We start from the raw sequence: 15382 nt of genomic DNA, 5'->3' as shown, positions 1-15382 counted from the left end.
CGCCCTCGGCGGAGTGTTATGTACATGACTAAAACGCCCTGATTGAGAGTCTTGCAGAGTGGGGAGGTTGAAGGGAGGGAAGGAAAGAGACGCTGACAGTATGTTAGTTGAAGGTGGGCATGGCCGGGCTTGGCTCAGGTCCGCCTCGGTCCTATTGGACACTGCCTCAACACACACGCCGTGAAGCGGCACGTGATGACCAATGCTCGGCCTTTTCTACCTTAGAGTTCAATAGCACGTAATCAAGAGGCAGTAATATAGGTTTTGTGATCTTCAGAGTAACCGACAGACTCTCGTGGGATCTGGTTAGTGTTAGACGCACAAAACAAACAAGCCTTATTTATTGTTTTAACGTGCTAGCGAAAGTTTACTGATGTCAGTTAAACGTGGATACGGATAATATCAGTGCAATAAGGATCACCGTATGATTAACTACCAGAGGAGTGTTGGACTGTTAGGCCTTAATTCCACTCTGTTACAACACGGTGAAAATTCAGCGCTCACAGTAGCACAGCAAGGCCACAACACCAGCCCTTTCATCGAATTTTCTTGCCCACGTGGTTGAGGTACGGACGTCCTTTATCTGCAATTTGCATGTGTGGCGAGCGGTCTCGGGAGATACAATGTCAACACGACTGATACGAAATCAGGCGCTTGTGAATTTGTATTGACAAATACCGAGATGTAACATGTGGTGCAGGGAACACAGTGGAGGAGAGTTATTAAAAGTAACGAAAACATTCCAGTCCTGCTGTGGTTGTGAAAGACTGTTGTTTTTGAAATGCAGTTTTCTATCGACCACGTAATGTTCAAGTGATCGAACAACTTTGTTATTTAACAACGTGTGTGTTTAATAGGAATTGGGACTCCGACTTCAAGTATATTCAAAAACGAAACATGGCTATGAATGTGAGCTTTAATTACACAACAGCACCTTCAGGCCTGAACACATCCAATGTGACTCCAGTGGTCATGTTTATGTCTGATGACAACTTGACAAACATCACAAGCTCTGATGTGGGTACTGGTTCCCACCTTGGCCCGATGTCTCCAGCTACAACCAGCCTGTGGACAATTGTAGGGTTGTCTGTCGTCTTTCTTGTCATTGTCATCATTGGTGTCGTCGGGAACGGATTAGTCATATTTGTTATTCTGTTAGATAGGAAAATGCGGCAGTCAATAACCAACTTGTTTATAATGAATCTGGCTATAGCGGACTTATTGATCATGATGTTTGGAATACCCGAAATTATCCAGTTCATGATGAGGACTGGTTGGATCCTAGGTCCGATTGCTTGCAAGTCTAATCGGTTTATAATGACAGTGTCCCTTTACGCCTCTGTGCTCTGTCTGGTGTCCGTGTGCATTGAAAGGTAAGTAGAACATAGATATACGTCAATAAACAAAGCGGTAGTTTGTTTCTTATTTCACGCCGCTCTCAGCAATATTCCAGCTTGGTGTGTAAATAATCATGCCTGGACCAGACAATCTAGTGATTGACATGGTGAGCATCGATCTAGCGTTTATTTCTTACCTGACTATGAATCGGCATCTATGCGTGAACATACACAATACCCAAACTAAATAGTGTATGGGTGATATGACCAGGTACACACAGACAGTACTGAACGACACAACTGCTAAACATATGGATGTAAATGTATCGCTATATAAGATACAGTGAGAGACATAAATGTTTAATTTCACATGGGCATAATCTTTGCTGTATACAATATAAATACACACTCTGTGCATCACTGTGACAATCGAAAATCTGACATTCGATATATGCACATTTGTGCTGTAATATACCATTTTCACATGTATCATCATTATTTCTGCTTTAAAAAACATTTGAAACGAAACTGACGCCAGAATAAATAATACAATGGATATTTTGTCATGCATGTATGTACCAAACCACATATCGGAGAGCACAACAGAACGCAGATTCATAAACATAAGTAAATTGTTAAGATACTTTACGACAATGGTATTATGTCATCGGGTTCTATTGACTTTTCAACAACTATGATCACGTATTTAAGTATGCTACACTAAACCCTTTCAACGGAGCACAAAGTAAACATGTGCGAGGATATCATAGACACGCTTTACCAAGCAGAAGGGCTTTACATGAAATAGGTCGCCATATATTCTTTTCAAAGGTACCATATGTTCTAATTATCTGTAATTAGTACGCAGTGCAGTTCTTTCATTAGCTGGTTTAGCAGACAGTGGCATCAACTCTGTGACGTTATTGCTGATATTCATTACTGGTGTCTGTTAAAAGAACCTACAAATTAATCCCTCAGTCGTTCTTGGAATCGCTTTCATACGCGCTTGTAGTTCTAAGAATCATTGATTAAAACCGTATGTAAGCCGTATTCTGTTACTCTTCGTTATCAAATCACGTATAGTATTCACAATGAGTACGAACGAACAGTGTCTGCAGGTAACCGATGGTGCATTAATACGCTGCAGGGGCTATGATTGTGTAGTCCATGAAACAGAAGAGATATATACCTTGCCAGAATAGCTTACATTTAAACAGCTGTTGGACAGACCTTTCCAGCAAAGCAGAACATTCATTGTGCATAGAATCAGATCGAAACTGTCATGGAATCGTGTGGTATGCGAATATTTAAAGGGTTCAGGTCTACCGTTTGCTATGGCGTATGAAACATCATAGCTTATAAAAGTTTCATTTTCATTCTAGATATATCCGTTTCAATTTATTACCTTTAAGAGTTTGCAATAAAACAATATATCTCACATACTACACAGTCCGTGTTTACAGAACACTCACATTGGTTGACAAAGAGAAGTGATAATCTAATATATTCCTGTTCAGAGAGACCGGTTGTCTGGTTCAAGTGAAATACACTGTTTTTGTCAGCGAGTACTTCTTCAAAGTTAACCTTGCGTCAAGAACTTGTACAAAGATTAATTTCATGTGATTAGTCATTCCAGTTTCAATAATCGTACCTTTTTTCGAAAAGGGATTGCAGAGCGGTGACATGGAATTGCTGCATTATTGAAAAACAGACAAATGCTCCATGTAGATAGCTTTATAGGGCGTTCTCTGAACAGTGGTTGTCGTTCGTTATGTTTGTCAAAGGTTTGTGCTTCACATCCTTTTCGTTTTCTTTCTTTATAATTTTACAACGAGTAATGTACATGGTATTCGGAATTTCGGACTATTTGTACTTCGTAGGTACACAATCCTACGACTCTTCTTTCATTCACGACAGCAAACCTTTAACTCTTTGTTGGTTCCTCTCTGATACTCAGATTCAGATGAATTCAGTCTGCTGATCGACTAACATTTTGTTTTATCAAAAACACTACTGACACGATGATCAAGGCGTATGATAAATCTGACGTTAGCGCGTTCTTTCGGGATTACGTAAGGATATGAATATCTCATCCCTGACATGTCACGCGATATTGGGTCTCAATATTCCCCAGTAGGATGCATACATATGCAGATAAATTCCGGATAAACAATTATTGAACGCCATTCGACGCTTTGTGAATCGTCTTACGAACTAAATCATTTGCGAATATTATCTGCAAGGGCAAGTATGCATCTAAGTTGGAAAGAAACACATGAGAACGACGTGTCATATTTAGCAAACAGAGACTATCCATTCCATTATATCACTGAGAACGACATTGGGCTGACTTGAATTGGGGTTTGTCGGTTAAGCGTATGTCCTGGTTATATATAACTGACGGATGAGTGCCTGGTCCATTTCTCATGTCATCAATGTGTGGCTTGTCAGCTTCTCTGGCCGAGAAACCCTTGTTGGAGCAGAAGGGTTAAAAATGTTGGGTTAAGGTTGGTTTGAGCTACTGGATCAACATTTTAGCTTTCAGCTGGATCTCTTCATTCATTCCATTCTTTTATCTAATTCCATATACTATCACATGGAGTTTAGAATGTGTGTGACTAAAGTGTTAAACATTGTTCTAAATACATTTAAAGGATTCAAAGTGGAGTGATAGAGACATGCGTAGTCTAGCATAGTAGTTTAGTACATTTAAGATACTTTCGGGAAACTTCGGGAAACTTCGGAAAACGGTGGCATGTCGTTAGACACAAACGGGTTAATGGTTCGGTGTTTGGACAACGCATCTGAATTATAGTGACAGGTTCCTCTTATGAGATTTATACTTTGCAAATTACGTCATTACTGAGGGTTTATTGGGCCGAATGATAAATCCACTATAAGGAAGATAAGGCCATAGCAGCTCTGTGTCTAGCTGTTTCTGGCAAGTTAATTTCAACGTAACCCTTACATAGCCTGTTCTACTGCTGGGAGGCTATGCCAAGAAGATCGAAAGTTCATTACTGCCCTCATGCATGGATCTGGCGTTTGATGGTGTCCATATGAAACAGATGGTGTCCATATGAAAGCAGTGTGTACAACTTGACCTATCACAGTCACACACGTTTCATTATATATATGTTCATATACATAAATTCAAATATAGTACATATGGAGAGATGTATTACATAAGGTTGTGTATTGGCAGATCATTTTGACGATGATGAGAGAGAGAGAGAGGGAGAGAGAGAGAGAGAGAGCATTTGATTCGATTGCACCAGACCCTGTATGTTTTGTTTGTTATTGATGTAGGAACAGCTATGTTGAACCAGGCGCTATTGTTCAGACTATCGATATATCCATGTGTTAGCTTGTTTTGTTAAAAGCAACGTTTCGTTATTTCACGTTGGACTGATCATTATCAGCTTTCTCTCATATGGTACTTCATGTCCGGAACATTCCCACAGTAACACTTCATGTTATTAAAGCAATATCAATCACTCAAACACCCATCCATCAAACAGTGTTCGTACTACGGATGGGCGATAATACCGGTTAACCAGTATATTGCCGTTCGAACTTCACAGTACGATATATGGCAGTACACTTTTCGCGAACCGGTTCACTTGATACGATCGGCAATTTTCGTGATGCAGTTAAAACTACTAATAACATTTGTATGTTCTTTATGTCATTATGCATTAATAGTCCTGAGAAAGTTTACTGGTCATATAATTGCATTTGCGTGGTACTTAAATCATATGAATAAAAGAAGTATGTTGGTACCGGCACTCGTTGTAAGGATAAACAAACCAAATTCTACCATGACTTCATTAAATACTGGATTGTGATTGGTTATATAATCACCTTATATACCTCTCATTTTCCAAGACAGCATGTACTGTGTTTACATTTTAATCACGCAGACATGATAAATTTGAGATAAACATACTTTGTTGGAAAATCAGTGGTATATGGCGAAATAATAATAGCTCTAAATTTGATTAAAACCGAACACATAGCACAGTAAGTGTATCTCCATTTTACCATAACCGCGTTATTAAGATTTAAAAAATGACGAATGCCGCTACAAACGTTTCCTCAGGTCCCAAACATTAAAGCGAAGTCTCCACTTTGAAAACATTTTCAGTTAATCTGTTGTACAATCAGATCTAATTTCTGACAGTGGCCTCTGGCATTGTTTCAAAAGAAAGGAAACTGTAATTTCATCACCTTAAACCATGTGTTACACTTTCAAGAATATATCGAAATATATATTCAATTTGCAACACACATCATGCTGTATCGCAATTTGGCATTTTGGCAATATTCAATCTCATTTCTCACCGAGGCTTGGGTTTAAAGAATTACAACCGTAACATGTTACAGGACATTTTGGTAGATCTGTTACCTGACACTGGCGTAGAACGATGTTCAAAGCATGGTACACTGTATACAGCGGTTCTCTGTGGATTGATTGCTCTGAGGGCGGGACACTGAAAAGTTTAAAAAGTTCCAGAACTCATTTGTCCAAGTGGATTCGTTTAGCGAATGTCACTCTGTGACAGTAAACCCTTTTACGATATAGTGTGCTCAAAGGCAAGGAGGTATTTCTAATGCCAGCTTTTCATGGACTCTATCGAGTTATGTCTTGGCAGACCATTTTGACAATGATGCATGGATCAACTGGTTTCGTGTCTTGATGGCTGTTGCAAGGAGTTATCTTACAGATATAAGGTCAAGTTAAAAATGGTCGATTCACGCCAAACCCATCACATACATGTGCGCGAGCGCACGCACGCACACACACGTACAATCGTATGTCCGGTGTCTGTTTGGTCTAAGTGTAAGCATGAGATTTGGGGACACGGCTTTAATGGTACTGTAACACTGTCTGGACGGAGAACGTTAAACTAATGACTGCTTGACACACTGTCCCAAGGGACAATGATAAATGTCACAAGTGAACACTTAAACTACTACATCATTCTACCGACATCATGTCTGACGGCATACAAACACACAGTAAGGCGGTATGGCTATATTGATGAGCTTTTCTATTTTGTCACAAGGTACTGCCGAGTCAGAAAGTATCACGTGAAATCGCCATATGTAATTATGAAGCCTAGTAAACATAGTCCTAGTCATGTCACAGCTTTTAGAGTGAGTGAGTTGTCATATGCAACACTCAGCATTACTACAGATATATGGTGGTCGGTCGGTAAGAAATGTATTCTGGACCAGGCAATCCAGTGATCAATATCATGAGCATGGATCTACGCATTTGGGTTACGATGACATGTGTCAATCAAGTCAAACGAACTTGACCATCCGATCCCGTTACTCGCACCTTACGACAAGCATGGTACTAAGGACCAATTCTAACTCGATCATCACGAGACCATAAGTTTTAAAATGAACACTTGTATGATTTAAAAGAACTTGACAATTTCCTTCCCAGCCACATCCCTCTAAAATACTAACTTAGAACAAAAGGTGATAACCTTAATCGGTGGGGAACTCTCATTAGGTATTTGGGGGGCAAATCGTGGACATTGTCAAAAGAGAATATACGTCTTTAAAAATACTTTTGCACTGAGGATGTTATGCTTTCGAAGATGAAAAAGGAGCCTTTCTATAGAGCGTGTTTAGCTCAAAGAAACTAATGTTCTACATATCTAATGTAGACAGTAGGATTAGATTAGACTTATACAAGTCACAAGACTGACACAAATTCACATATTTGACGTATACCATGCGTCAAATTATGAATCGACAATCCCTTTGTGATCATTCAACTTTTAAACATTGGCTCTGTTGTGGATTGTTTGACACGAGGAACACACAAGGAGGATCCCAGATCGATCCTTACCTGATGTCATTATTTCGCAATTACATTAGGGGAAAAACACTAACGAATCAGGCTCCCCGAGAAACATGCTAATGACGGCAACTGGTACGTGTCAAATTAAAGCAATTTCTATCTCGTAGGCAGTAGCCAAGGTCTAAACAGAGCACTGCTACTAAACGAGACGAACCCATCACACAAGTGTTAATTTAGGACAGTTTCAGGACGATCCTTTGGGACTCCAAACTAACAGCGACTGCCAGGCGATGAATAGAGCAAAAGTGTTGGCTGATTTAGAAGATTACCATTGAGTTTTGCGTGACTTGACACCGCAGATGCTGTTGTTCTCAGTGGTCACTGGCAGACCTGACAGACACTGTCATGTGCACTGGCAGAATATATATTGGAGACCTAATGATTTACTGTAATTATATAGGCGAATATACATGTATCTTCTAAGAGTGTCGTTAACTCATATGCGTACGTGGTATGAGGAGTTGAGCTGTTCCCGCAATATCACAGGAAACTGGATCCACTCCTTGTACCCAGAGGTGCACTGTCATGTATCTCAGTCAGATATATCAGATCGGAATTGATTCTCATTTTCTATATGAAATGGTTTGTGGTTAACATGACCGATAAAGAAAGATCTCATCAGTATATTATGCTTGAATGTTCTTAATGATAAATTCTCCGCTTTGATGTGGGAATGTTGCTTAGCGCGTTAGCACAATGCTCACAGACTCATACCTAGAGCTATTACGGAGCGGTAATATAACCATGTTACATATTGACTTTTTGAATCCCCGCCCCCTTAACTGTAATGTCGGCCCCAAAGTTACAATCGATGTATGATAGGACAATTTCAGCACAAAGGTCCATATGCCGATATAATCAGACTGAAGCAATGTTAGTCCGAATCTATCGAACTCCAAAGAACCCTCGGTACATCTAACCACAGGAGGAGCACTGTTTACTGCACAAGACACAGTGTAAGGTGGTTGAATTGAGTGAGTTCACAACTTTCGTCTAAACCATGTTCGAATCTCCAACTCACTAAGAGCAGAGAGTAATAATATGGGAAATTGAAATTGTCCATTGGAGCAGAACCTTGCTGTTGGTAATTGAAGCAGCAGGAACTCATTCGAAAAAGTAACTCAAGTGTAATGCCCTCAGACTAGAACATCGCTAAACCTTCTTTACAGTACGAGGATTGAATTCTATAAGTGCAGTGCGGTTTAATTACATTAAGATATGCAGAATCGGTAGGAAAAAAATAATTGCATCCTTGTAATTCTTTGATGTTAAAGGATAGATGGTCGACGGCGCGCCAGAAATCCATTAGGTGCACATCCTTACGTTTTAAACAAGTACAGTGTTGATTCAGTCCCCCACGTGGCACGCGCGGTAATATGATTAACAACATTTGATTTAATTCTTTAATGCCTCGATGAATTACTGTTTTAGTGAAATTAAGCCACTTGATCAGAGATGCAATTTTCAGATGTAACTGTATATGCTTAATGCTTGCTCACAGAATCTTTCACACAGAAGCCGCATGTTCTTAACAGGTTTAGGTTTGATGGTGCTGTGGTGAAAAACAATAATTCCACAACGCAAAACAATGGTTTAGAAGAGTACTAAAAACATTAAATGTTAGACATTGGTAATATATTGCTTCGCTTAAGGAAACGCAATGTGTTTCATTTTATTTGAACGGCTCAAAATTACGTATCAGTCGAATAATTGACGTTTTGTTAATTGGCATGAAAGACTAGTGGTTGCGTTTGTTCGTAATCTAGTATTCATGTTTGCTGGTATTCAAATCGTTCATTCACATCTACTCGTTGTTTGGTTGCTAGCCCAAAATACGTTTTATTATCCTTCGTGGGATGCTATAAATCCAACCAGAGTCCATGCAGGTAGCAAAAGGTATGCAGGTTAGTCCCCATGGTCTCAAATGTTTTTATCTACCTTCAGCTGCTAGTGATGTATAGCCCGTTTATAATTTTGTGATGACATCGTTCTGTTTTACTGTTCTTTGTCATTAGTTATTTTTTTAAATTTATGAATTTACTGATGATAGGTGATTGTTCTCGTCACGGTATGGCCGAAATATTGCCGATGTGACGATAAATACATTGTATACACTCACTCACTACCCTTCTTCGTGAATTTTTCAAACGTGATAAACGTCTGATATTTCCTTCAACTTTAACGAGACTGTGACATAAAATCAAACTCCAAATATTACGACAAATGCAGGAATTGTAACGAGTAAGCAACAGCTGCAGGTGAACTCTCGCATAAATCCAGACCTCCTGTATAAATTCACCTAATTACATTTGTTATCAACAACCAATCTCCCTGTATAAATTCACCTTTCTTTGCTATCAACAGGGAAACTATCCTTGTAAAGTCACCTTTCATTGCCATCAACAAGCGAACTCCGTGTATAAATTCACCGAAGAATTGCCATCAAAAGGTGAATTCATTTTATAAATTCACCTTTCATTGAGGGCTATGTGAGTAATTCACCTTTCATTGGGTTACGGTTAAGGCGCTTGCTTGTTTTGCAACCACGAATGGAACTCATTCAATAAGATATTTACAGTCAGAGCAATGTTATATTGTTCTGGACTGTGGACTTGCTTAACATTGCTCGCGATGATTATCTGACGGTGGATAGGTGACGAATAACAGGCATGATTTGTTCCACTCACTGTTGGTTGTCAGTTTGGTTACCTTCATCACAAGCAGATTGACGCAGTGACGTCGGCAAAGTAATGAGGTAAAGGACCAGAAAGATCTGACATGGACGGATCCGTGCTACGTCAGAGCGCGAGGATCTTGACCTCTTCTTTCGCTTGGTTACGCTACAACCCTTATCACCTTATCTGAAGAATATTTGAGAGCCCTTCAGACTGTCATCACGGAGATTACATCAAAGATGTGAAGTCAAGAAGGCTATTGAGAACATTGCATGGACCATTTGGCATGGTATTTGGCAAGGCTTGGATGAAGGCTGAAAACACCAAGGAAGATCTGATTAGGGTTGCTTCTTAGTGCGTATGACAGACAGGCATATCGGAACTGTGATCAAGCATACACAGGTATGTTCTACCGACATTCTCTCCTTTTGTATTATTAGCCTGTCCATGTCCAATGGAACACATCTTGTGTCTGAAGCACAACGTACAGAACCTGGACAGACAAGGAGTCAATCTTCAGGAGCTGCTGAAGCTCTGCATCGAAAACACCTCACCAGTGTCATGAGCAAGATGGTTGAGATGATATTCAGGGAAGGTTGCAGTCCTAATGGTCATTATTAGCAGACCCTGAAACCAATCGCACCTCTGACTGGAACGTTTCCGTACAATCATTATGTTGAAACAACATTCGATACTGGCATCGATTTAGATATGACGATTTAGTGACCTAGATTTATGAAATATGACGGTAACTAATGTTGTCGTAAACAACTGAAAGAAACTACATTAACTATTGTGAACACATGCGAAATTTCTACCTTTTTCTTTTCTGTAGTAGTGGGTGTTCACTTAATTTCCTCTTTCTGAGCTGTGATTCAATTCCATACTCTATCACGCAGTGTATTCTCTCAAAATCGGGGTGTGCGGAATTTCCCGAACTGATAGATTTCACGAAAGATACTGTTTATATTCTATGAAGTATACTTCCATTGTGACATTACATCTATTTTCCAATTGCGACATCCTACTTTCAGTGCGGTAACGAAGAGTTCGGAGAGCAATTATAGCCATCATTATATCATTTCAGGCCACCTACAAAACGAGTACTGACCACTTATATTTGCTGAATGATAAATATGTATCATAAATTATTAAGGCGATGCATTTATTTTACTAAGACCAAAATTCATTTTCTTTTTAGTTTAGTTTCAGTTCAAAGAACTCAATATGGAATTTGATCGTGGGCTCCTTAAGTGTCTTAAGCAGAATTGATTACGTTCTAGCCATGAATACACCATCTTCCTCCATTATGTCATTACATTGATTCTTCACAAAACCACTCAAGGACATGTTGCACTGCCTACTATAAATAAGCCTACCGAGGCGTCGAGAATGAACCCTACATGCCCACATTGGCTCAGATATAGAACTCTGAACGAAAATGCAATTACTGTTTCCTTGTCCTCTATCGGCGTTGACGTTGACATGACGTCATGTTTGATCAAGCAGGATTCTGACAGGCGGATGAAAAATAAATTCCGCTTTCTCAAAAGTGGTTGGAATCAAATCATCGCCGGAACACATGTCTACAAGTCCCGCCGTTATAACAGATTAGTGTGTGCTTGAGTTGATTACAGGGTCACCCGTTCACAACAGGTCTGGTTCAGTCGTAACGCTGAAGTCCTCCGTTTGCTGAGTCTGGGGGGTGTTTGTTTGGACGATTTGTAATTTGGTTGAACATGCCATGTGTCTGGCACCGTTCCTTTTCATTTATAATAGAAATGCAACTTATGTCAGGGGGTTCTCAATTCAAGTGAGCACGTTTATTACTTCATGTTCGGCATGACCATGAGATACTATAACATATTTCTTGAACAATTAATCGCTGGTATCCATTGTGTACCATTCGACGGTGTCCCCATAGATCCAGTATGATATTCCTGCTTCTACTGATGGTGCCTACATTTCTCAATGGCGTATGTCCTCTAAAACAGCAAAAATGTTTTCCAATTCCTTGGATACATTTCTCGTTAATAACTCAGCTTCTCAAAGGTACTCGTATCCATCAAAGGCCTTGTTAGGCCATGGCTTCTTCTGATCATAGGTCATATATTCTGTTCGAATGCTTTTCCGTAATATATATGGCATGTGTTCCTACCTCCTCTCACTAACACTTTAATCTTGAAAGCTTATGTCTGAGGTTTGGTTACCATCTGTATAGAGAGCAAGTCATGCTTTTCCTTTATACGGACGCGTGATAGTATCACAAACTGGCAGTTATCCTTTCATATATGTTTTGCTTGTTACGCCTCATTGTCCAATCGTATCAAGTTAATACTTCAGACTGATTATCCTCTGGCTTTGAGATGTTGAATTGTTGTAAGAGCATTTGCGCAAATGTGAAAGCTGTAATTCCATAATCAGAATTGCTGTGAATCAACGCCCCAAATAACCATAGTTATTCATCAAGTTCTGTTAAAGTGACAAAGCATGGTTATCAGTTACTGTCGTCTACTTTTCCGTCATTTATAATAAAGCTCTAAAAACATTCTTCACAATCCGACGAAGAAATGATTCATTCCTTGAACCCTAATATCCATCTACAGATAGTCAACGCTTTCAGATTCTCCAGTCTCGAGTCTCCGTAAGCTGATTCTCATCGTCAAACTGTAATGCTCAATCTCTTAGAGCATATTCCATGTTAGCCATGCGCAATAAGTAAACCACCAGAGGCCATAAACACCACGTTATGACCTTCATTCTAATACCATACCGCCTCGAACAGATAATTTACGGTCCTACCTAATCTTTAAGTAATGATGTTTGAAGATGATTTTTCACATTCAATGGCATAAAATAGACAGTAAAATCACAACAGTGCACTCTTCGATTATTATCACACAAGGATGATTTCGTCTTGCTGTCAAAGGCTAACCTTAAACGTTATGGCGGCATATCACTCGCAAGTCCGTCCTTTGAGAGACGGTTGCTTCGTTTTACGAACAGAAAAGTACTGGTTTGGTGATTAATCCGTCTGTGGTTCAAGAAAATGACCTCCTCAGAACAGATGGTGTATGCAAAGAGATATCAATAAATAGACAGTTATTACATCTTTATGATGTGGGATTGCTGTTCGCAATTACAGAGTTATATCAAACCAAACCTACTGAAGCTGACTATTCACCATGAAATTATGCCCGGTCAGAAATGTATTAGAAAAAAGACAATTTTCTGCGTATATCTGTTTTAAATGTAAAGAAACCACCGTACGATCTTTGATATCAGTCAACGTTTATAAAAAGTGATTAATAAAGTAATATACAACGTGAGTGACAGATGACTATGTTTGACTGACAGGTTGTACAATGATTGAGGTAATGTACATATCAAATATAGCTTGTGGTGCAGGCCGTAGAGTCCAAAGATTAGATTAACGTTTATCTGTAGCCTGCAGTGCGTTAATCAATACTTTCTTACCAGCGTAACCCCACACTTATATATTGAACAAGATCTTATTTATTATTGAAGAACAAATATTGATACATTTTAGTCTGTGTGATATTTTTATTCGTTTTTATTTATATGAGTTTATTAATACATATATACCTACGTAGCTCTACTTCTTCCCACAAACTGATTTAGAAATAATTATTTGCTGCGGTTCGTATGGTTCAGTATTGGGAAAATATGTTTTATAGTAATTTATCATTTGTATACCTGTCGTAAGACGTTAGTAAAACAAAATCACATGATAGCAGTGGAAGCGAACACAAAGTTGACCACCCATGTCCTATCTTTCTTCGTGGACTGACGATAATGCTGTATTTAGTAGCTTCTATACCATTCATCCACGAACACACGAACACACGAACCACGGAAACTGAATTGATGACTGAATCTGGTCAGTGATTACATTATTTTCTTTCGTCTCACTCCAGTGTTCCCCTATACAAGCTCAATACAGTATGAGACACAGTCAGTTGAGAGTTTGCTATGAATTCACATCGACATACCTCATACACGTTCAACTGGAAATGTCGTTTGTTGACATACGTTATTATTATCATCATCATCACTGTTTTTGTGTGACTGCAAAAGTAGTGTTCAGCTTCTGAAAGTTGTATAATAGTCACGTGCACAAAAAGTTAAAACATGGATTCCTGTCTGTGTTCTGCAAGTTGGTATTAAATTAGTCTAGCAAAGCGGATTTCTTCCCGATATGTTTACTTACTCCCATAACAGACGTTAAGGTGAAAAGATAAGACAGAAAAGCTAGTTATATGTATAATAGTTTTGAGGATGTTTTCGTGCGGGGGCATGGTGGCGAGCTGGCTAAGGCGCCAGGCTAGTGATCCAGCGAGGTTGAGGTTTCGGGGTCGAGCCCACCTGTGACCGGGTGTAAAAACCTTGGAGTCAACTTTGTGTTAAAACTCTTTCAGTGTTGTCACAGCCCCTAGTGTACAGTACACAACCTTGCGCACTTGAAAGAACCCACGGATCCGTTGGTATATGACCAGATTGTGGCAACATGAACACGTGCATACACCTAGTTGCGGGTACAGCAACGTGCAGTAAATTTGGACAAAGTACCACGTTAGGATGAGAGAGCCACAATAGCGGCAGCAAGAGTTGTATAATCCCCGGGGAGTGGACATTGAAATAGGATGTGCCGTTGAGATTGACATCCAGTGATCGAGGTAAAAATACCAGCGCCTAGAGCATGCACTAGTGCGTGGATATATGCGCTATATAAATATCCTATATCCTATATCTAACTACCCAAATTACCTCTTTACCATGAATACAAACATATTCATAGTATAGGGTAGTAAAGTGTATAGATATGAAGCGTTTCATTGTTGTCAGTATATCAATAAGTGCATGTACTGCATTGGAATATTCAACTCATATTAAACTGAATTCAAATACTGTTTTAAATCAAGATTATCATCGTAACGTTCCTTTTGTTTTCTAATTCAGACCATTAAGGCTGCAATTTAAACCAGTATCCCGTTGGTGACATCAATACCAAGTAGACGTCGAACTTCGTGGTGAGAGCGTTTGCTCTTCATACCGAACCCAGGTTCGATTCCACACATGGATACAATGGGGAAAGCCAATTACTAGTGATATTGCTAGAATATTGCTACAGGTGGCGTAAAACGAAACTCACTCACTCACTCGAACCAGATTATCAGTTAGCCTTAACTACAATATGTTGACTTATTAATCACTGTGTTGCCACTAAGATACAACATGAAAATATAGGTGTGTACAATATTAACAATACAAAAAAAGCCGCGTCCACGTTTCCACATGTGCGTGACAAACTACCGATGTATTCATTCCTTTGTTATCCTACAGGTTTTTCTGTAGCAGGAATCTGACTGCAACATATGTGCGTATTCTTGATGTGGTCAAGGACTCTGCGTCCTTGTATGCATATAACGGTGCTCAATTTCAAATTGAATATCTATGCATACAAGAAC

General features: G+C 39.3%; 1 protein-coding gene across 1 annotated transcript in view; it reads left to right on the top strand.

Moving 5' to 3' along the window:
- Nucleotides 1–872: 872 nt before the first annotated feature.
- The window catches only part of LOC137276704 (neuropeptide receptor 15-like), a 29500-nt gene continuing 14990 nt past the window's right edge, over nt 873–15382 (top strand). The window contains exon 1 of the mRNA XM_067808324.1: nt 873–1373. Within this exon, the coding sequence (XP_067664425.1) occupies nt 898–1373 (476 nt within the window). The 5' untranslated portion in view covers nt 873–897. The remainder of the gene's footprint in view (nt 1374–15382) is intronic.

Source organism: Haliotis asinina, chromosome 3 (genome assembly GCF_037392515.1).
Source record: "Haliotis asinina isolate JCU_RB_2024 chromosome 3, JCU_Hal_asi_v2, whole genome shotgun sequence".
Taxonomy (NCBI): Eukaryota; Metazoa; Mollusca; class Gastropoda; order Lepetellida; family Haliotidae; genus Haliotis; species Haliotis asinina.
The sequence above is the reverse complement of the archived record's forward strand: the minus strand, read 5'-3'. Positions and strand labels throughout refer to the sequence as shown.